The sequence below is a fragment of the Nyctibius grandis genome, chromosome Z (assembly GCF_013368605.1).
Source record: "Nyctibius grandis isolate bNycGra1 chromosome Z, bNycGra1.pri, whole genome shotgun sequence".
Taxonomy (NCBI): Eukaryota; Metazoa; Chordata; class Aves; order Nyctibiiformes; family Nyctibiidae; genus Nyctibius; species Nyctibius grandis.
Window position 1 is genome coordinate 40,534,615 of NC_090695.1, and position 23,793 is coordinate 40,558,407.

The 23,793-nt window shown below is 38.6% G+C and overlaps 1 protein-coding gene across 2 annotated transcripts in view; it reads right to left on the minus strand.

The window, feature by feature from the left end:
• PCSK5 (proprotein convertase subtilisin/kexin type 5) overlaps nucleotides 1–23,793 on the minus strand; it is a 259,149-nt gene that overhangs the window by 118,038 nt on the left and 117,318 nt on the right. For both annotated transcript variants that reach the window (XM_068422259.1, XM_068422260.1), the window contains exons 8-9: nucleotides 14,524–14,736; nucleotides 1,770–1,870 (exon numbers count right to left, since the gene is read on the minus strand). In XM_068422259.1, coding sequence (XP_068278360.1) covers nucleotides 1,770–1,870; nucleotides 14,524–14,736 — 314 coding nt within the window. The remainder of the gene's footprint in view (nucleotides 1–1,769; nucleotides 1,871–14,523; nucleotides 14,737–23,793) is intronic.

Below are 23,793 nucleotides of genomic sequence, written 5' to 3' on the forward strand. Positions count from 1 at the left end.
GATTTAGAAATAAGTTAAGAACCCTCCGTATACTGAAACTGAATAGAATCTGGAAGGAGGCAAAATCAATACATTTTCACTCTGAATCTCTTGTTAGCAACATGCAACAGAGTACTACAAATGCAAAAAAGTGACAGGATCTTTAGTCACTGGCACATTTTGTCTCCATCACCGTATCTGAAGCTTTAATATAGACTTGTCTTTGTTCCTATCATAGCAAGTATTAATTTGGAGAAAAAATAGAAGTCCATGGGCACTAACATGGATTTCCCATTGGTATAGTCACCAAAGCTGACTGAGAAAAGAGGTTGTGTAAAGTGTAAGCTTCTCAGTGTGTTTTAAGATGTCACAATCGGCAATAGCTTGGTTGTAGGTAACGTGTGTTATAACTCTTTAAAACTTTCAAATACAACAATCATTTGTTAGAAAATGCACACAAAATATCATATAAAATGCAAAAAATAAATTACAAGCAACCTCTGTTCATGAAGAAATAATTAGAAAGACTTTTAGCAGAATGAAATTTACACACGTGCAATTTTATCTGCATGTGCAGATTGTTTAGAATGAACTGAAGGATTTTAAAACTGAGATCAGGAGATTAAAAAGATTTTTTTTAAACAATAGCATTATATTAACTTTTCAAAATACCTTTGTTTCTAATGACCGCATTAAGAAAATCTATTTATAATGATACAAGTGCTGCACTACTTAAGATTATGTCAGCTCTTCAATTACTAACTCTTGTTCTCATGACTATAACTCAACAGCAAAAAAGTATTCTGTGTTGAATATTGGCCCATGGTTTCTTCAAAAAAGGAACATTAAAGATGGAAACATAATTTTGCTGCTATGAATTACATACAATTTGAAATTACTATTGTGTGCAAATTTTTTACTTCCTTCAAAGGAACTGGCTGCCCCCAGAGGAAACTGGTTTTTTTCAGAATTTAATAGAATCAATCTCCTAGCACTTAGAAACATTTGATTTAAAGCAGGATTTGGGTAGAGCATTCCACCTTAGACCTGTAAATATTATCCAATGCAGCACAAAGTAATGCAAAAGGTTTTGAAATACAGATTTACCTGACAAATATCCAGTATTTCTACTGCTTCATGAAGCACATTAAAGATATATATTAGACATAAGGAAAAAAATCCTGCAGTTGAGAAAATGCTTGTAAGACAGAAACTTTCGTGAGCTAAAGCTAAAAGGACTGTGGAGCTACACTATCCATGGTTTTCCAGCTGAGGAACTTAACCCATTAGAAAAAACAGACTTGTGTCAGCATGCAGCAGTTTAGAATTTTTATTTTTCATACTATATTAATTTCTGCTCATGGTAGCCTAACGCTGTCCCAAAACTTTCTTCAGCATTCAAGAACGGACACCACTAAAAGGAGCCTGATGAATGCAAGAGGTGACCTACAGCAGCTTGCAAGGTACAGCAGATCTGGGTAGCACTGTGCGGGTACTGTAAGACATTGTGAGGACGCTATACATCATTTAGCAGAAATTACTTGCGCTCAACACCGTTTCAACTTATTTCAACACTGAGTACTCTTTTGTCATTTCCACAGAGTCAGCTTGCCTGCATTTGAAATAAGCACACAGATCTTTCCTGCCCTTGGAAGGGTACTGTGAATTACTACAATAAAGTTTCCAAAGCACTTTGAGATCCCTGGATAAAGGTGTTGGATGAGTGAGAAAGATCTTTCCATAGGCTTAATTTCTTTTTTTTTTTTTCCAGAGTATAACTCAGATCTTACTTTGCTTCCAGTGCCAGTGCAATGATGCCTGCAGCCATAGGTGCAGAGGCTGAGGTTCCAGTATGGCTGTCTGTGCAACGCTGCCTCAGGTCTGTGGTGATCTGGAAGAAATTGAATGTGTGAAATTTAGAACAAACCTTCAGAAATCAGAACAGGTTTCATTTGCTTGAATGAGTCACATGTACGTGGAGGGTATTTCCTTCTTTCATTGCAAGGAAAAGAAAAAAAAAGTGTCTGAATACGTGACATTAGATGTTCTGAGCTGAAGTCACTTGTGAACTTGGAGAAGCGTTCTCTGTATTGCACTGAAAACAGAAGTTAGTCTCCAGTTTTTTCATGGCATGATCAACAAAAAGACTTCTAAATTATAAAAACATGCAGAGGGTTTTAAAACTGCATAGTTAGAACTCTGCCTTTCTATTTGCATTTATAGAGCACTTTCCATCCAAGAATCTCAAAGTGCTTTACAAAAAGGAATGAACTAAATCTTACAAGGCTCCCTATATACAGACTGGTTATGCCCATTTTAGAGAATATAGAAGAGGTATGGGGAGGTTAATTAGGTTGCCTGAAGTCACACTGGAAGTATGTGACAGAACAGAATACAGTTGGGCTCATGCTAAGTACCGTGTTTAATCCTTCCTTCATGCCTTATGCAATAATCCACATGAAATTAAGCAACATTTCATTGGAAAATCCTGATGTAATCACAAATTGGGCCTAGACATCACCAGCCAATTAGTTACTTGCAGCTTTAAATTGTTATGTATTGCTTAATTATATGCTGCCACATATTTTTATATGTAGTCTAAGTGGATGTATAAACTGTAATGTGCAATACCAACTAAAGGCACAGTCTCCTACGTAGTGTTAGGATGTTTCTATCCCATAATGAATTTTAGGTAGATTCTTTCTGTAAGACAGTAAATCACACACAAAAATGTTTTTGTTCTAAATTCTGCTTCATTCAGGCAATGTTAATCTAAAGTGATTCTAATCTATGCTCTTCTTGAGCAGAGTGAAAGACCTGTGACGTCAAACCCCAAACCATTCTATGATTCTATGATTCTATGATTTCAGCTCATCCCTGAGATTCAGTCACTGTAAGAGATAAAATGTCTGCCTGAGGGGCAAAGAAGTTTCTTACACAGCTTCTTATCTAAGTGTACAGAATTATTGTGTCTCCATTTCCTCTAATTCACTAGTATCGTACCTCATTTGTAACGTGGATATGCACAAAGATGGGAGAAGGAGAGGATCAGAGGACTGAAAAATCACAAAAAAGCACAGGGCATGTAAAAATGCCTGTCTAGCTTTGAAACTGGAAGATACACAAAATATGATCTGAAAAAATAGCTACATCCCATCTGGGCAGAATACAAGCAATTGCATGTAGGAGGTATAGGTTTCACACATTTGAATTAGCCATTCAGTAGTATATGTATTACACAATTTGTAGAAGGCTGTTGAAAGTTCTCACAACATAAGCATATGCAAGCTAACACAAAAGACTTCTAATAGAAAAGGATCAGCATAGAAATAGAACAGCATCCAGGAGATGATTGTTGAAAGCAAGTAGTGAGCAAGTGGAACAAAACGGAAGCTTCTCGGAGTTGAAAAAGATGGATTAAGGCATTTGTAATGTCATATCCTTAAATTAGTGAACTTACAAAGGTAGGATTTCTTGAATAATGAAGTCTAGAAAGAACCTTTTTTTCCCTAGTATTTAATATCCTTCATAAATGCACACCTTGTTAAATAATTTCTTCTATCTCTCATCAGCTAAAAGTTGAACACCATAAATAAAAAGTTCATATAATTTCTTTATCTCTTGCCTTCTCTCCTATTAACTGTGAATTAATTTCGACAATGAAAATTAATAGTGTTGGAATAACCTGTATGCATGTAAATTCCATAAATACCCTGAAAATATTAAAAGATGAAACTGCAGCAGGAACAGCCCCAACACTACGTTGCCTATATGTGCAAATGCAATTAGTGATTTTGCAGGTGGGTTTAACATGTCCAAGGACTACAGGATGACATACACCCAAATATAGACATACAAGATTCAGGTATCCCATTTGGAAAAACACTGGTCAGTGCTGTGTGAGGAGTGGAAGGGAGGCCAGGAAAAACAGAGGGCAGAAAAAGGGACTAATACATGCTTGACTCTTTTGTAGCCTGGTACCTTGTCCCCTGCAAAAAAAGTGGTGCAGCAGGTGTTTTTCTCAGAGGACCAAAGGGTAGCAAAGCCTACAGGAGCTCAGGCAGACAGAAGTGCCCTCATAGCAGCTTTTCCTTAAGTGACAGCCTCTCTCAATACTGTGGCACAGATAGCATTGTGCTATCTGTGTTTCTCATCCTCTTAAGAACATGCTTCCAGAGTGTTTTTATTGTCCTGTAGCTACAGATATCAAGCACAATAAACCATGACACCTCTTTATTTGGCAATGTTGTCTCTCATGTTCTAAGCGGACGTTGTGGCAGCAGTTTGAACTACAGACCCTTATTACTCTTTCACTCAGCCAATATTTCAGCAGTAAATGTGCAGGGAAAGCTTCCTAAATGGAAATCCCATTTAAGCTATTTCAAAGGAAAGTTACTGACAGAAGCTGAGATGTTTAGGTGTAAATTACGTCCAAGATCTGAGGTATGTTTTTCAGCACTATGGATTCACTGTCAGAGAAATGTCATGTCTACCCTGAGAAAAAAAGAGTACAGGACCACCAACAGGCGAGCAAGTTTCAAGAAGAAAAATGGTGCCTCAAATTCCTGAACCACGAGGGCAACATCACTAATCACAATAAAAGGATGCGGTATTTGGCAGCACCATGAAGCTGTCATAAGTGTATATTAGCCGTCATTCTCATCAATAGGGTGGAGAGAAGGAGAAATTTTTGAATCTTTTGTTGAGTACAACATGTTTGTACTCTTCAAGTACCTTTGTAATAACTGCTGATTTATGAAAATGCTGATCAGACTGTCCAAGAGAAGTCCATGCAATATTTCTAGGGCTATGAGTTATATCTACTTCTAAATCTTTTGAATCAATTAGATATGACTGAAGACAATTACAATGTTTCTGGTACTGGCCTAGATTATTCAACATGAAATTAGCAACCTAGGACAGACACCCTGACAAAAGGCAGACAAAAATGATACGAATCACCACAATGCACTTTAATACCTGCCATATGCAGAAGTCCAACAGCTTTCAGAAAATCCACACATTTATTAAAGAAAAAACTCTAGACACACTGCAATAGTTTTATAGAAGAAACTTGCTCTGAAGAATTAAGGAGATGTCATTTCTGTACAGTCATTACGAAGGCTTCGTCATCAATCTTTCCATAATTTCACTGATTGGGAGGTTAATGACTAAGGTCAAAATGGGATTCCCTAGCAGAGAACATGCTCACTCTTCCTCTCCCAAGCCTCTACATTTCTTGCTATTTCATATTTCATGACACAAGCTTTCTGAACTGATTGAGCCATTTTTTATCTTGTGCTACAGTTCTCCAAGATATGTTAATTTCTGTGAACCTGTGTCCCTAGAAGTGACAAGGGTTTAACAAAAATCTGCTGTTCCTTCTCACATCCTTTGTGTATCTGTATCTACCCAAAATGGAAGGTGCCCTGTTGTGTGTACCTTGATACCCTGAAAGAGTTTCTGAACCAGAGCAGGTTATTGTTTGTGTTTTAAGAACTGGCAGGAGATGTGTTTTTTTTGGTTTTGTTTTAAGTTCTGCTTAGAGCAGAAGCTAGTCAGCAAGGCAGAAATATATCTTAGAAGAGAAAGAAACTCAGCAGATGAATTGGCATTTTTTTAGAAAACAATGAAATAGGTGGAACAGTAAGTAGAGAGGTTATTTCCAGAAGGTAAGTCATGTAATAGGTTTATAAATTATATCTGTGAGGGACTTTCATATGTAAATTCCTTAGTGCTTTAAGAAATAATCTGAGAAAGGAATTCAAAGGAAACACAATGCATTTGTGCAACATGATTGGTAAATGAAAGGCCCATATAGATAACTATATTATATGACGCTTAACCTTTCGTAGCTCCACAGTCTGGAGTGGGGAAGCTATCTTCCAGCATTGTTTTAGAGTATTCAAAATAGCAGAGAAGAGAATAATAGGAAAAAATACCTTAACAACTGTATGTTATTAGCCAATACTTCTGCACTCACCTGTTATGAGAGATAACCTCTATAAAGAAGTATATTTTTACGGTCTTTACCTATTGTTGATTTGCTGTTGTCCCAGAGCGTGAGTTTCTATGCCTATACCTATGCCGGCACTTTGCAGCTGGTCTTGAAAACACCTAAAAGTAATTCTAGTTCTTTTCTCTAAGAGTCTATGTAAAAGGCATATATCCAGCTGCATCTGTGAAATGTTTGTATGCTTTGGGCATGTTAATACATCCAAAGGTTGTAAACTTGGTCCATAATGGGCTAACAGTTACTGCAATAACATTTGGTACAACATAAAGCCATGCAAACCTGGAGTACCTTCCTTGAGCAACAAGGAACTCATGCAAGATGGTAATATCAGTGTGTGTTTGCTTCCATTTACTTTAGTTCAAAGTCAGTAAAAAAAGCTCCATATGGAAAACAGAGTTGTGTAGATGAAATTATGTTCTTAAACTATCATTGTATAAGACTGAAAAAAGCCTCCAGACTAGAAAGCCTTCTAAAATTGTTACGTCCTATATTTGTAACAAGCAATTACAAAAATGCACAGTTATGACAAGAGAAAAAAAAAAGTCTTTTTTTGTAGTTATAAATGTGTGAGTGTTTCTATTAGTCCATATTGAAACCAAAACATGTTTATAAGAATTTTTAGTCCACACAATGAGTGCCTAACATTTGGTTACCATTTGTTCATCTGCCTTACAATACATTCTACACATATTGGATAGAAAAACAGAAAAGAAAAAAAAAAGATATTAAACTGAAGAACTGCAAGGAAAAATATGAAGGAACTGTGGAACATGACACTATAAAGTTGTAACCGTTCACTGTCCCTTAACCACGGATATGTATTTATGTACTACAACATTTCAGAATCTCACATGATATTGGAGTTTTTTCTGAGTTACAAAACAAAAAATAAGAATGACTTAATTTGATTTTGATTGTAAACCCCATTCCAGGTCACTTCTTCCTGATTTACTGTAGTACTATTTTTGTTTCCTGTTTTGAATATAGAAGTCTCACTCCAACAAACCAAATCACCATATGCCTTGATCAAATATTACTGCTCTTTGCAAGTTATGGCATGAAGTTGAGGCCTTCTGAGCTAGTTTGTATATTTCATATAAATTTATACGCGTAATAGAATTTGGAGAATGTAAATTTAATAATAATCTTTCTATTCTTCTGCTATAGTTATTTTTCCCTTTAAACTTACTTCAAGCTCTAAGCTTTTTGTGGAAAGATATAAAGACAATCTGACTCAAAAGGAGCAGCATCTAAATAAAAATGTGAGATATGATCCAGAGAAAAGGATATGTGGTACAACAATTAAAACAAATATACATCATCTTTATTGTAGACTCTTCTAGCATTTTATAGCACTTGAAAAACTTTGTCCTCAAAATTTTCAGTTCTGTCTTTAGTTCAGTTCTTGCTTCAAACAAGACTTCTTTCCAAGGTAAATAAGGTTTGATAGGTCTTTAGAAGGACTGGATTTTAGTAGACAAGTTGGAGAAGAGAATAGCAATACAATCATTATTGCTCTCAAAATCAGGCTATGAGCAAGACAGTCACACAGGTGACAGCAATGTCCGTGTCTTCACACATGTGTGTGTTGAAAGGACTGCTTAACATTCGGTTTGAAAAGCTGGCTTCACAATTTCATGTCATTTCTCACTGGGCTATAGCATAACAGAAGCATGTAGTTGTTATCCCTGTGGGGATAACTTGTTTACACACAACACAAACAGAAAGCTATTGACTGCATCTACTGTACACTCTTCTGCTTTGTTACTGAAGGTGTCTGAAGGGGGAACAGGCTTGCCTGGCTTTAAATGCCAAGTACCAGTAGAAAAACACCCTCAGACAGGTTGTGTGTTTCAGAAGCCAATTGATAATACAGTACAGGAAGAGTCTTGAAGGGAATATTTATGATCTGATATTCAAGCATTTGAGATCAGTGAATCTTACGGCACATGCAGCATCAAAGTTGTTTGCACAAGAGTCAAGGGTAAATTAAGTTCTGGTAAACAAAGGATCAACAGACTTGCATTAATTCTTATGGCTCATCAGTATGCTTATGCTTTTAACATTCACTGTGCAAAATGATGCATCCTGTAGGAATAATCTAAAAATGGCATATGCAGCTGGATTGCTCCCAAAAGAATGGAGGATTTGATTAGTAAAGCAATCAGTGCTTACAGAATTGATGGATTTCAATTAAAAGTTATTTTTACTTATCTCTGATAGCCTGTTTCAGATCTCACAGAATCACAGAATCAATCAGGTTGGAAGAGACCTCAGGGATCATCGAATCCCATCATTGCCCTGACACCACCACGTCAACTAGACCACGGCACTGAGTGCCATGTCCAGTCTTTTCTTAAACACATCCAGAGATGGTGACTCCACCACTTCCCTGGGCAGCCCATTCCAATGTCTAATGACCCTTTCTGAAAAGAAATTCTTCCTAATGTCCAACCTGAACCTCCCCTGGCGAAGCTTGAGGCTGTGTCCTCTTGTCCTATTGCTAGGTGCCTGGGAGAAGAGGCCGACTCCCACTTCACTACAACCTCCCTTCAGGTAGTTGTAGACTGCAATAAGGTCACCTCTGAGCCTCCTCTTCTCCAGGCTAAACAACCCCAGCTCCCTAAGCCGTTCCTCGTAGGTCATATCCTCCAGACCCTTCAGCAGCTTGGTCGCCCTCCTCTGGACTCGCTCCAACACCTCAACATCTTTCTTGAAGTGCGGGGCCCACAACTGGACACAGTACTCAAGGTGCGGCCTCACCAGTGCCGAGTACAGAGGGACGATCACTTCCCTAGACCGGCTGGCTACACTATTCTTAATAGAGGCCAGGATGCCATTGGCCTTCTTGGCCACCTGGGCACACTGATGGCTCATGTTTAGGCAGCTGTCGATCAGCACCCCCAGGTCTCTTTCTGCCGGGCCGCTTTCCAATCACTCTTCCCCCAGCCTGTAGCGCTGCAGGGGGTTGTTGTGGCCAAAGTGTAAGACCTGGCACTTGTTCTTGTTGAACCTCATGCTGTTAACAGGTCTCGGCCCATCTATCTAACCTGTCCAGATCCCTCTGTAGGGCTTTCCTACCCTCCAGCAGATCGACACTCCCACCCAGCTTGATGTCATCTGCAAATTTGCTGAGGGTGCACTCAATCCCTACGTCTAGATCATCTATAAACATATTGAACAGCACCGGCCCCAGAACTGAGCCCTGGGGAACACTGCTAGTGATTGGCCGCCAGTTGGACTTTGCCCCATTCACCACCACTCTCTGGGCTCGGCCATCCAGCCAGTTTTTAACCCATCGAAGAGTCCACCCATCCAAGCCCCAGGCAGCCACTTTGTCTAGGAGGATGCTGTGGGAGACAGTGTCAAATGCCTTACTGAAGTCTAGATAGACTACATCCACAGCCCTGCCCTCATCTACTAAGCGGGTCACTTTGTCATAGAAGGAGATCAGGTTGGTCAAGCAGGACCTGCCTTTCATGAATCTATGTTGGCTGGCCCCGATGCCCCCGTTGTCCTGCATGTGCCGTGTAACGGCACTCAGGGTGATCTGTTCCATCACCTTGCCTGGCACCGAGGTCAGGCTGACAGGCCTATAGTTCCCTGGATCATCCTTCCGACCCTTCTTATAGATGGGCGTTACATTTGCTAATTTCCCGTCAGCTGGAACTTCTCCAGTTAATCAGGACTGCTGGTAGATAATAGAGAGTGGTTTGGCAAGTTCATCTGCCAGTTCCTTCATTACTCTGGGGTGAATCCCATCCGGGCCCATAGCCTTGTGGGTGTCCAACTGGCACAGCAGGTCACTAACCATCTTCTCCTGGATTACGGGGGGTTCACACAGCCCCCCGTCCCTAACTTCAGGCTCTGGGGGCCGAGTCTCCTGAGGACAACTGGTCTTGACATTAAAGACCGAGGCAAAGAAGGCATTGAGCACCTCTGCCTTTTCCTCATCCCCTGACACTACACTACCCTCCTCATTCAGCAAGTGGTGGAGGCTCTCCTTGACCCTCCTTTTGCTGTTAATGTATTTGTAGAATCTTTTTTTGTTGTCTTTGACCGTAGCAGCCAAATCAAGCTCTAATTGAGCTTTGGCCCTTCTAATCTTCTCCCTATACGACCTGGCAACGTCCCTATAGACCTCCCAAGTTACCCGACCCTTCTTCCAGAGCAAGTAGGCTCTCTTTTTTCCCTTAAGTTCTAGCCTATGTTTAACCAGGCCGGTCTTCTTCCCCGACGGCTTGTCTTCCTACACACCCGGACAGCCTGTTCCTGAATATTTAGCAATTCCCTTTTGAAGCATGTCCAGCCTTCCTGGACTCCTTTGCCCTTCAGGACCGACTCCCAAGGGACTTGGTCCACCAACCTCTTAAACAAGCTAAAGTCTGCGCACCGGAAACCTAAGGCAGAAGTTCTGCTCTTGCCCCTCCTTACTTCCCTCACTATCGAAAACTCTAACATTTCATGGTCGTTATTCCCAAGACGGCCACCGACCCTCACATCATCTCCCACTAGTCCCTCCCTGTTCACAAACAACAGGTCAAGCAGGGCCCCTCCTCTAGTGGGCTCATTTACCACTTGCATGAGGAAGTTGTCCTCCACACATTCGAGGAACTTCCTAGATTGCTTCCCCTCTGCCATGTTGTATTTCCAGCAGACATCCGGCAAGTTGAAGTCGCCCACGAGTACAAGGGCCGGCGACTGGGCAGCTTCTGACAGCCGCTTGTAAAACACCTCGTCATCTACATCTACATCTCCAATGTAGACTCCACATTAAGGACATTTTTAAAGAGGCATATCTTTAAATCTTTTCCATAATGTTTACATAAAATCTCTTCATTATTTCCCTAATTATGGGACAATGTAAGTTCATTCTATATATAATAATTAATCTCTTCTTTGTAAAGTATACCTTTCAAAAATCTTACAATAAAATATAAACCCGCAAGTATTAGCACAGTGCATAAATTCTAGAAGTGATGGGTACTATACTTCAGTAAACTAAAAAATTATCTGTTCTCGTGGTTCATAATAAAGTCTTTAACAATAAAATTGAGATCACCTCCAGGTGTTTTTGATGCTAGTGTAAGTCATAAGGGAGTGACACGTCAGAAATAAGCAGTGGTCTCTTACTGAAATAGTAATTCTGTAAAAGCAGAAAGTTCATGCTAATTGGAAATAATGGCAATCATCAAGAAAGACTACAGCTATTAAATGGACAATCATCAAGAAAACTACAGCTATTAAAAGATTAGAGGAATGCACAAAGATTAAATCAGTTAAGGAGAAAACTACAAATAAGGACTAGAAACATACAGACATTTTAATAGATTTTTAAAAAATGAGCAAGGATATATTGGTCAACAAAATAAGTATTGACAGGTGCAAGAAGTAATAAATAAACAAAAGTGAATAAAAGATGAAGTGGATAGCGATGAATAAAAATTAGAAGATAGAAGGTCCATAGAGGTGGTAAGGAAAGACAAAGGTCAAATGGTGAAGCCTACAAGAACAGAATAAAGTATAGCGACGGTTTATTTTCAAATATATTAGAAGGAAAAGAACCCCCAAACCAATATTGTTTTAAGTGTCCAGAAATAATACAATAGTTAATATCAGTGTATAATAAATGGCTATTTCACTGAATATTCCTTTTGGAAAAAAAGTCTAAATGACGTTTTCAGAGCATACAAAGACGATAAATCATCTTCCTATTTATAGCTTTTTTAAATAGCAAGTTTAAATCAGAAAGTTTGGAAGCATGAAAGACTTTTACATGAGCTGGAAAGGGAACATGTTAGACTGTACTGTTGATTTTAGCAAGTCTTTGAACAGTGGAGAACTTCCAGAAGATTGAAAGAAAACCTACACAGTGTCAATATTCTTGAAGGGTAAGCAGTATTGTCCTACTAATTTCATCTATTTGCCAAGTTTTTATCTAGTGTAAAAAAGTTGATACAGGATTTAAACTAATTATTAATAAATTAATGAACTAGTAATATATTTAATGGTGTATAACACAAGATGCTGGAAAAGAGAGCTTGCCAAAGTGCTGCAGTAATTTTTTTCTGGCCATCACTTTGGTTGAAAGTAGTATAGTCAGGATTCTACAAGACACATGTCATACTGCACGTTAAAAAAATTAAAAATTACTTAAATTTAATAGACTAAAAATGTACATGATTCACAATACATAGGTTTAAAACGGGATAATTACAAGGTCTCAAAATGTAAGCATACATAAGAAATCAGATGTATACTTAGAAGCAGAGAAATGTTATATATGCCTTGTTTGTATCAAACCTTCTACAATTCGGTTCTTGGCCTTAGTATGACATAAAGCTTGTATTAAAGACCTGGAAGAAAACACCAGCACCTTCTGATCAATTTTGCAGTCTGAGAAACTTTGGAGAGAGAGAAAGTGATGATGAGGGCTGGTCTGGATTGAGTACTAAACCAGTACAGCCAGTGGTAAATGGTGCAATAAAGAGAACATAACTACCCTCATATCTGTCCTTGGACCACCACCTCCGAAGAAGAGAAGCAATAGCTCTGAAAGCAGGTTGGGCATCACACAACGATGAACACATTACATGACAGTGAAGCTAACAAGTCTCAGTCAGGCTTAACGTATATAAAGAGGGGAACTGTTGGCACTCACAGATATACATTTTCCAGTGCATTTGGCACTGATACTGCTACTACCTGACTGGTGTGTCCAGTTTGGTTGCTCAAAGATCATAAAATGGGAGAGGGTTTATAAGAAAACATGTCTTACACAGAATGATACAAGATGCTTACCTTCATTTATCAAAAGGGATTAACTGATCAGGCTACATGGGCAGAGAAAAAGACAGACAGCTAGAGTGCTCTTCATACTAGCAATAAAATCTGTGACACAACAAAATGCCTAGAAATTGAAGCTAGAGGAGCTCAGATAGCAAACGAGAAATTTTTTAATGGCAATGGGTAATTAAAACCATTTGCCCTGATTTTAAGTGCATTTTCTGTCACTGGAAACTTTGAAAGCAATATTGATTATATTTATAAAAGTATTGTCAAGTTGGCAGCAACTGCTGGATTTGCAGGACTCAGGGAAGTCCTACAGACTTGGCTAAGCAAGAGGTCAGGCTGGGGAACTGCAATCACCTCTGCTCACCTCATATTGTATTAGTCACACTTAAACATGAAGAAGTTAGTGAAGGTCTTTTAAAGGACAGTAGAGGGAATTTAATCACAGAAGTGAGGACTGCTAGGTGACGGAATAATTTATTTTCTTTATTATTATTTATCAGGGAGAACAAGAAACATGCCAGGGAGAGAGATAAGGTTTCAGTGGAGAGAAGCAAGTTAAGAACAGAAAAATTACTGGAATGAAGAAGTACCTCAGAACAAGTTTAAAACAAAAATTAGATCATCTGAAACTAAAGAAGAGTCCAAGAAGAGATGGCCAGCATCCCAGAATCCTGAAAGACAAGGCAGACAGTATTAGAAAAACATAGCTGCAAGAATTTTTAACTCTTCACTGACAGCAAGAGAGTTATCTGCTAAGGACCAGAAAGAAGGTAATGTTAGATCGGTGCTTAAGAATACATCTCAGGAAAAAAAAACCTCAAAATCCCTAAATTTTCTGATTGGGAAGAAATTAAGATCTGTAAGGTATACACTAGAATGGATAAGCAGGGAAAAGGACAATATCACCAAACCTGATTAATCCTCGTACAAGGGTTTAAAAGGTTAAAAGGAGTAGCATATTGAATATGGGAAAGTATATTGAGTGCATTCAATTTGAAAAAGCGGATACAGCATACAAATACTAATGGTATCAATAGATTATCAAACAGAACTAAAACAATTTGTCATTTTCCAGCCAAGATGGGAGCATAATGGAAAATGGATGCTGGTTGTTTAGGAATGAGATGAGGAACAACACAGGAAAGAGGAGGACTGAGCTTAATCTTGCTTGCAATACATCAACTAGACAGAATAGGCAGCAATATGAGTAATAACTGACCATCACTGGATGTAAAAGAGGAATGATACTGGATTAAAATAAATCTGAGAAAATAGAGAGGTATGTAGGAAAACTGCTAATATCATGTGTGTAAAATATGAAAACTATTGATAACTGGATTAAAAACAACAGGAGGATATGTTCTGAGGCCTAGTGACGGGCTACAAGACATTGGTAATGAAAGAAATCTGTTTCAGTGGCAAAGGCAATAGGATCTTTAAAAGCATCACGCAGAGATGGCAGCAACTAGGTGAGTGGAAAAAACCTGCTATGAGTTGGGTATACCTGCACTGCATTAGGCTGCAACATGCAGAGATACCCATGCTAGTTTCAAAGGGCAGTACGGTGACTCCAACCAAGTAACACACTGGGGCTACATGATCTTGCCAACATATGATTTTTTCCTAAAGCAGACCATTAGTTAGTATAAATGAGCTCTCTTTCTCTCCCTCCCCCCAAAGTCACTACGCAAAACACAAAGCCATATACATAAAAAAAAATTTAAAAACCGTACTATTTTCCTGTCGTAGGATTCCCCGCTGCTGTATGTTGTAGCTAGTGTGGATGCACATTCCTCCAGATACCACGGCTTCTTCCCACTTTCAGCTGTGCTGCTTATGGAGATAGTGTAGATGCTGTTGGTGTAGCCATCACAGGAGCAGTGGTCTCGACTTCTTCCACCATTTCCAGATGCCCAAACAAAGACTGAACCTAAGCCTCTTCGTCCCTGTTTGGAAATAGCACAAAAGATTTGATTAATAGTTCTTTTCCTCCTCATCTGCTTAACAAACAGGTCTTTTCCCCAAAAAAGACATCTGATGAGAGAAAGACAATAAAAGAAACTAGCTCACTGAGAAGAATCTGAAATGAAAACAGGATTTACCAGAGTTCAGAATCAGACATCAGAAAAATTCAGAAAATGAGTGGTATGAACAGCTCTAAACAGTGGTTTAGAAACAGCTTTTATACAACGTCTGTTTGTTGCGCTGCATCTGTGCTATCCAGCTGTACCAAGAAAGAGGTGTTGAAGACTCAGAGGAAGCACTGAAACATCATACTGGGTTGGAAAAGGAAAAGAAATACCATACTTGAAACTAAAACCCTTTGTAATGCATGATACCTTTCATTTATTAGGGTGCTCTCAGCTCTTTCTTCTTGGGTTGTCTGGTGGCACTAAGTATTGTTTGGGCAGCATTATATACTGTGAATCAGAGCAGCATTGTTTCACAGACACTATAAATCACAGAATACATGAGGTGGCAAGGGACCTCAGGTCATCTAGTCCAACCCACCTAGTCCATTATATATGCTAAATGCACAACACAATATATAAATAAAAATTGACAAAAACATAATATTCTTATAAATCTATTCTAATGAAACACTAAAGCATTAGTTCAGCATGATATTTTAAAGATATGACTAGTTGGGCAAGTTACTTAGGCATATTCACAATTTCAAATGAGGACTTAAAATAGGTAACCTCACCTTGACATTTTCTTAATGTCCAAACTTAACACCAATGTTACATAGTCTCCAAATGAATTAAACCATTTTTTGTGGTAGTAGTACTCTTAAATAGGCATTGATATGATCAGTAACCTGTATTGCTGATACATGGGAACTGAGAATTACCAATATATGGGTAATTAGGTTTTCCTTATTTATATTTACATATTTCATGCCAGTGAATCAAATTCAGATTCATGCAACTGTATGATCTGCATTAATTATCAGCACTCACTATCTGGAAGCACTTTACTGTTCTGATAGAAAGGTTTGCAAAAGGACTACACTTACCTTTGATTAAGCTAAATTGTTTCACCTTTTCTTACATGACATTCTCTCAAAGCATGGGACATCGCTCTCAGTTATGATTATGCTAACAGTCTCATTTATACCTCATTTGCTTGCAACTAGTCATGTAGTATCTACCTGGTCTTTGGGTATGCCCACCCCTGTGTATGATAAATTAAAGAGATAAGGCATAAAACACCACTTTCTGTGCATGAATTAATTGCTTGGCCATGGGGGGAGTTTGTTAGTTTGTTTTTTTTTCTAAATAGAGTGCAACTGTGTACCACAAAAAACATAAAGACAGCTGTTGGACATCTACCAGGTCAACCTTAAACAATCAGCAATTCAAAGATTCATTTAATCCAGATGCTCAGAGGGGTTTCACTAGGCCTTTTTGTGCTGAGCATAACTGAACCTACATCAATGTAAGACAAAAACCCCTCACAGTTCACAGAATCACAGTGCCCTAGTCATCTGCTCGTTTAAATCCAGAAACGTATTATCTAGTTTTCACAGAAATCCCAGGGTGCCAAGTTAAATGCATTATGAAATCCACATTCTCCACACAGTATCAGTCTGACCAGCCAGGAAGTGTAACTATTTCAACTTCTTTCACTTCCTTTAGTTGATCTTAGTTACCACACTAACAAAAAGATGCAAAATAGAGACATTTTCTGTTGTTTTAAAGACAACCTTTATGAAGTGTTACAGCTCTCCTTCCCCACATTGTGAACTCTCGCCAAATCAGAACCCCCTTTCCGTTTGGGGTTCTTGTTCTTCCTGCTTTTTTCAGCCAGCAGGGTCTGATTCAGAGCCTCCCAAAGCCAGTGGGATGTGTTTTGCAACTTCATTGGGATGGAACCGGTTTACGAACCACTGCTCTTTATTGCACGATCTGGTCATCTCCCTTTGCGTATGTTTACTTACCTCTCCATTCTGAAAACATTTGATAAGACAGATGAAAGGAAGGGTAAATGTAAAGATTATTTCATGTATATGCACTGATTTATTATCCCAGCAGGTCAGGGAGCAAGAAATGAGGGCCCTCTGTATGTTCACGGGGAATGGGATGGAGGATTAAGCTAAAGATAGGCTGGTTCTCTACTTTTTGATGTGATCCTGCTTGATTTTTACTGGTTTTGTTTTGGTTTCATCCCATCATCTCTTGCAATTAGATCACGCTTCCCAGCAGTATTCTATTATTTGCTTTCATCTTCTGTCTCCTCAATGGTCATTTTCGGCTTGTCCGTCAATTCTGATGTCTGTTTCAGAGTCATGTACAGATTCCTGTCTGGTCCTACACTGCCTTAAAAAGCTACTTCTCTCCTATATACACACATCAACAATGTTAATATATGCATAGGCAGGTAGAATACACAGAAAAAAGCATATCACACAGACACACTTCTACCTCCAGAACATGTCAAAATATTCCATAAAAACTTTTTTTTTTTGATGAATTTTCACAAGTATCTGCTATCTGGTGAATTTCACGTTTTTCTTCTTCACATGCATTTCTCGAAAGCACAGTGTTATGTAACTACATTTGGCCAAATTGACACCCCATGCGAAATTCAGAGTAAACTACCAATATAATCAAGAAAGAAATGAGAATTCAGGGTAATCAAACCACAGATCCAAGGAGAGAAAAATGGAATCTAACTGTGTTAATATTTTGTCTCAAAGTCTATCTTCCACTTTTTAAAAAAAAAGTTTTGTAAAAAAAAATTCTCAAAAACATGCATACAGGAAAATATCCTATCAATAATAGTCCATCTGTCATTTTTTTGCTGTCATCATCAGCTGGTTTCGTCTGCAAACAGCAGTATAACATGATTTGTCCCACTCATGCAATGAAAACCTTTTCACAGCAGGGTAGGGCTGTAGTTTGTGTAAATTTTGCAGGGGTAACCCTTGAATTATTAGCCTCTCTGCACAGAGGATGTGTCTATATTTCTTTAGATGCATACTTATGCTGCTGTACTAATAATGAAAAATGAGCTGCAGAAACAGATATGTGAATACATTTTTGGCTACAAAATGTAGTCATGATGAAAACATGACAATGGATGTTAGAAATTCTGCAATGTAGTATTTACAAATAATAAACACTAATTTAGATTTTAATAGTAATGACAGGTCTTTAAAAATAACAGCCACTTGCACTCAAATTTACCTTTCCATGCTAAGTTTTTTTGTAAACAAGTAATAACAAATATTTCTTCAAAACTAATGTCTCCTGCAAATATATAAAGTATCAACATCTCCATTATTGCAATAAAAAAAACAGTACCAGGTGCACTGAATAATGGAAAAGAGTATTTTCTAATACATACAAAGAAAGAATTCCCACTCCTCTAAAATACTGCAATAATGCACATTTAACAACACAGCATTTCACAGAAAACAGCAGCATTACCTTCAGTCTAGAAAACATGCTAAAAATTTTGTCCTAGAAGCTATGTGGCACAGCAAATGGAAGCCTTAAAAAAAAAAAAAGGCAAACCCCCAAACTAAATTCAACCTTACTAAAATAACATGTCAAGTACATAAGTTCTGGATTATATTTACTGCCTATTGTTAAACTACCATTTGGTTTCCTCTTTCTCCCTGTTTCCAAACACCCTGCTTTAATTCAATAGACCCAGTCATGCTCAGGAAATTATAAACTTCCTAGTAACTATACCAAACAAGCAATTAGAGCAACATCATCGGTTGTCCTACTGTATGTGAATGCCATTCCCAAATGGTCTCCTTTAAATACTTAAATAACATTTGGGCTGTGTTACAAAGTTAAGATAAACACACAAGCAAGGCACTCTGTAGCTTTTACTGTTTGTCTAAATCTATCATCTGTCATCTGCCAGATGCCCAAGGGTGTCAAGATGAAAAGTCAAGCCTTGAGCTGCCAAAGAAGCCATGTGTCATTTATCGCTCAAAAGCAAAGGTACATTTACAAACCATATGGGTACAACTTGAGCAAAACTAAGAGTTAGTGAACTATAGCAGAGGTATAGACCAGGTGCGCAGTGCGTAGTGGGTGCGCAGTGAAGTACGCTCAATTCTTGTCCCGTGATGTTAAAAATGCATTTCCCCTCGCTCTAGGCACCATGTTGTTTCTCCTCTTTCATTTGCAATGATAGCTACACACTCCCTCTTCCAAACTCTGCAAGGTATCCATAATTGCACTTGTGCTTGTCAGTGCACATGTCAGACCATTATGAAATGTTCTCCTTTTGTTTTGTCTACTTTTTAAAATTGCATAAAATGTCAAATAATTAAAAAAAAAATCACGTGTTCCATTATGGAAAAGAAAAGGTCTTTCACTGACAACTAAGACTTGCTATTGACCTAGTCACAGCCCAATTTTCTACCACATTTTCTGGGCAAAGCCAGTGCGCTCAACAGACAGCTGTCCTTGAATGAAACGGACTCAGGTCATTGACAAAAATGCCCCAAGGTAGAAACTGCACCTGTAAAAGCATGGCACAAGAATCTTGGGGCATTCCCACTTTTTTTTTTTCTGCTAGTGCCTCCTTTTCCTTGGTCAGCAAGTTGCAAGCAGGGTAAGTGATATGAAACCTCTTTTTTCTTTCCAGTTCAACAGCACGGAAGGGTTAGGTCTGCCAAGAACCAGAGCCAGTATGAACATGTTCGTAATGACATCTGCAGAATTTCCTAACACTATTAAAAGAACATCCCCTGCTCCAAGTGCGTGCATTTGTGTATGTGTGTGTGTATACATATAAACCACATCTGTATGAGTGAATAGTACTGGTAGGAACCATTGTAAGGTGGAGGTCTTCACACACTCATCTAAGGACAGCCAGCAGCCCCACAAACTTTCAAGTTGCTTCCAGCACACTTCCATCTAATAAAAACAGTTTCCATCTACGAGGTGCAGTTTGAGCCAGTGAAGCAAGATTTATTCACACTATTTTACGAAGTTTAGACTGGACATTCATTCACTGCTTTACAAGTCAAGCTGCCTTAATCCAGCCTGTGAATCCTGATGTTTTCCTGCCCAGGAACTGAATGCCCCAATAACCCTCCCTGCCTATGGGGTGAGTCGCTGCCTCTATAGAAGTGATAAAATTTACCAAGGGACAGGGAAGAAAATGTGAAGGACAAGGAAAGGCAGAGGATGGAACCACTGATCTTTAGTAATTAGAGATACAGGGGTTGCAGCCAGGGAGAGGTAATTTGGCATCAACATGCTAGAAATCCCACACCTATGAGCAGAAGACAAATCATGAAAACATAAAACAGAGAGAGAAGGAGGGATGCTCCTACAGCCTCAACATTTAATTTCCTCTATTCTCCCCAATACTATTCTAAAATTACTAAATGCTTCCAAGAACAAAAAATACTGCCGGGAAGTGAAATTGATCCTGATGTGGAAGCTGGAAAAAGTAGCCCATGGTATGACCTCTTCCTTAAAAACTAATTCCTTAAGAGGAAGTGTTCATAACTGAATGTGCAGAACAGAGGTCAGTACTCTGGAGATGTAAAAGAACTACTATGCAAGCATAATTTTGAGTGCAGCACAGTACAACCACTGTAGGACCAGGCACCAAGGATCACAGCATCCTGAGAAATGCACCTGTGAGAGGCAGCATCTCCTTGCTTCCAGCCTCCACTGATCTCTGCTCTCCCTGGGAGCTGGACGCCACTGCCGTGCGTAGAGGCACAGTGCTGCCAATCTGCTGACTGGCAGCATTTTGCTTTTGAGAAGCAGCATCTCCCAGCTCCTGCTGAGTGTCTACCAGTCCACTTAACCTCTTAATCTGGGAATGAAAAATAGTCTGGCACACCACCCTTAAAAGACTCTTCTGCAGACTACACAACACTCTCACTTGAAAGTAGGCATCTCTCCAAAACAGATAAAGGTATGCTGAGAGTCCAAGCCAACAATTCTGAAGTGCAATCAGAAGATAGCCAAACAGATAATTTTTTATTAAAACAGCCTCCTTGGGTATTAGAAAAATTCATGAACAAATAGAGAAATTTCTGAGGCCATTAATTCTGTTGAGGTATCCATGCTCTTAGAAAAATTCACATTTGTGCATCAATTCATTAAAAATGTGATATCTATGAAGAAAGGAGTAATAAGCCTAACAGGTGTACATAAATAAAGATGCATGTTTGAGGGAATGTCTAAAAATTGAGTCCTGTGTTTTTGTATATAGCAGTTGTGTTTTTACTCTTAGGAAAACTAGGAAGTCAAGAAAATACTTCCTAGTTCTGGAACAGGCATACATACAATACATATACCACACAAAAAACTGTCACTACTTACAAAAAGCAACGATTACCTTATATTGTTGAAAAGGAAAGTTGTTGCTAACAAAGTTAAACTTTTTGGCTACTTCCGAACCAGCTTAAGGGAAAGACAAAATAATTAATCATGACAAAAAGAAGGAAAAATGGTTTTATTAGCTGATAGGATAGGATACCTTTAAAATACTGAAGCATGAAAATATTCTGATGTGCACATAAAAAAATAACATACTGAATAACCACAAACACCTATGCATTAACACAATAATTATTGGGATATATCAGTGGAGCATTTCAACATGTATCCTTGCATGTGGTGTATTTTTTATTTTACTCTTCACTAGAACAACAGCTTAAACAGCTCCAAGATATTCCCCACACAGCTATAATTAGTGCTTGAAGTGCAACCAAAAGAAGTGTTGGCTGAAACCTGAAATCTGAACCTGTGGAATGCTGGAATGAATTTCTCATTTTCCTAAACAAAATAGAGCCAGCTACAGGGCTGCATGAATCACAGTTCTGGTTCAGGCTATCTCTCCGTATTATCATTACTGTTGTGTTGTTGCTGATATTATTACTGGGATAAAACAAGCTGTATATTTTAAGCACCTTTGATAAAACAAGAGCTGGGTTTTCCAAAATTTAGGCTGCACAAAGAGTCTCTAGTTAATGATAGGGTAATTGTCTCTGCATGCAAAGCCAAAGTAAACAGGCTGCGCACAAGAAATATATATGTTAGGGCTGGATAGGGGATGGACTTCACACACAAACACCCATTCTGTGGGGTGGGTTCAGGCAGTTCTCATCACCTTTATATTACCATCTGATTAAACATGCTAGAGAGGAGTCCACGGCTACCAGATCCACACAGTTGTTGTTTCACTACGTACATCATACTCTTCCTTATGGAAAACTTCAGGTTTTGAGATGTCTGTTGAACTTCTGAGGTTCAACAAAGAACCTCAAATTTTCTGCAAATTTAGCTCTTTTCAGTAGATGCGCAGGAAAATAAGACTGCTCTGCTTCTACCTCTGCAGACTGAGGACTGCAGTAATCGCTTTGTGCGGTTTGTCTCCCATAGCATTTGTTTAGGAAGAAACAATGCACTTAGGCTGTGTGCAAAATTATTGCCCTCGGGGCTTTGTGCCTTAAACTTCTGTCAAATTCTATGCACAGAAAACTCTTGATGCCAAACTTCCAGCAATTTGCCTTTCAGAAGTCTATTTTTTCCCACATGACACGTAGAAATACATAGATTCTGCTGTTCAAGAACATGAGTAAAGTGGATATGTGATTTGCCCATACGAAGTAATCAGATTAGTGTTTCAAAAATGCACTCTCTGAAATGTATATACTTAAGTGCATGGAAAGAGACACATTTGCCAAAGCTGCTTTTCAGTATTGGCTTTCCAAATTAAGATTTACCCCACAACAAGAATGGTGCAGTTTTTTACGTTCAAATACATCACCTGTTTCAGGCTGGGCACCCAAAACCAGAGGCCACTTTTGACAACAAGTCCAAAAGCAGTAATGTTACTCTGGCTTGTTACAACAGTTTCCATATATGTGTGAGATGGAATGAGGTAACTAAACAGCTTTGGTTTCCAGTACACTTTGTGACATTGTAAGGAAACTGGACATTTTGAGGTATATTTTCCTGTAACTCTCATTCCAAATTTTCCTTCCTTTTAGAATTTGTATATTCCATTGATTTTCTGCATTTTTGTTACTACACATTGACTGTTTGTGAAAAAGATCACTTTTCACAGAAAGCTAAGGAGAGAAATTTTAAGGTTAGCTTTGCTTATATATTTCCAAAAGAAAAGAAAGTGCATAGTATCAAAGTTCATCCAGGTATCACTGAGCCTAAACTCTGTTTCATGTACTGGAAGGCAATATCCCTAATTCCACTTTGGCTGAATACTGCAAGTTGCTAACTATGTGCAAATGGTAGAGCAAGGCATTATTATTAGCTTCATGATGTGTTAAGGTTGTCACCTAACTTGATTTTTGCTGGGCAATCTCAGTTTGGAGAAAACTAAATCACATCAAGTATAAACCACATCAGCAAAGACATTAAAGCATCCTGAGATACGTATATCAGCCGAATGCAAGGTAATAAGACCTGGAATTGAAGCTTGTTGGTAAGACATACAGGAGGGTGGACAAACTTTTAGGAAGCGGTGACTCTGACAGGGAGTTTAGAGTCATGGAAAATAACCAACTGGCAATGAGCTGCCCTAAAATTTAGTCTGCTCCTTGGATCAGTACCGAGGGTGAATATTGAACATGTGCAGGGAATAGGGAAACAGTACTATGTGTGCATAGAGAAGGCAACAACCTCAATGCCCCATTCTGGTATCCACACTTGAAAAAATAATGCCAGGAAACAGAAAGTGTTTCAGAAAAAACTACAGGAATCAACTGTGGTTTGGAAATTCTGACTAACAGAAGGAAACTGAATATCCAAAACATTACTGTTAAGGCTGTAAAACAGATTGCGAAGGACAGAGTAAGAGGTACCAGTATTAATGGAAACAGGTTAAAATGCAACATGCACTTTAGAGTTCCAGGTAAATCTGTTAAGTTTTTCTCTGATAACTTATTTTATGCTGAGAAATGTATTAGAATCAGTCTGTCTGGTTTCGGCAAAAAAATGTGATAAGCCCTCCAAGAAATCAGTAATGAAACAAAAGAAAATGAAGGT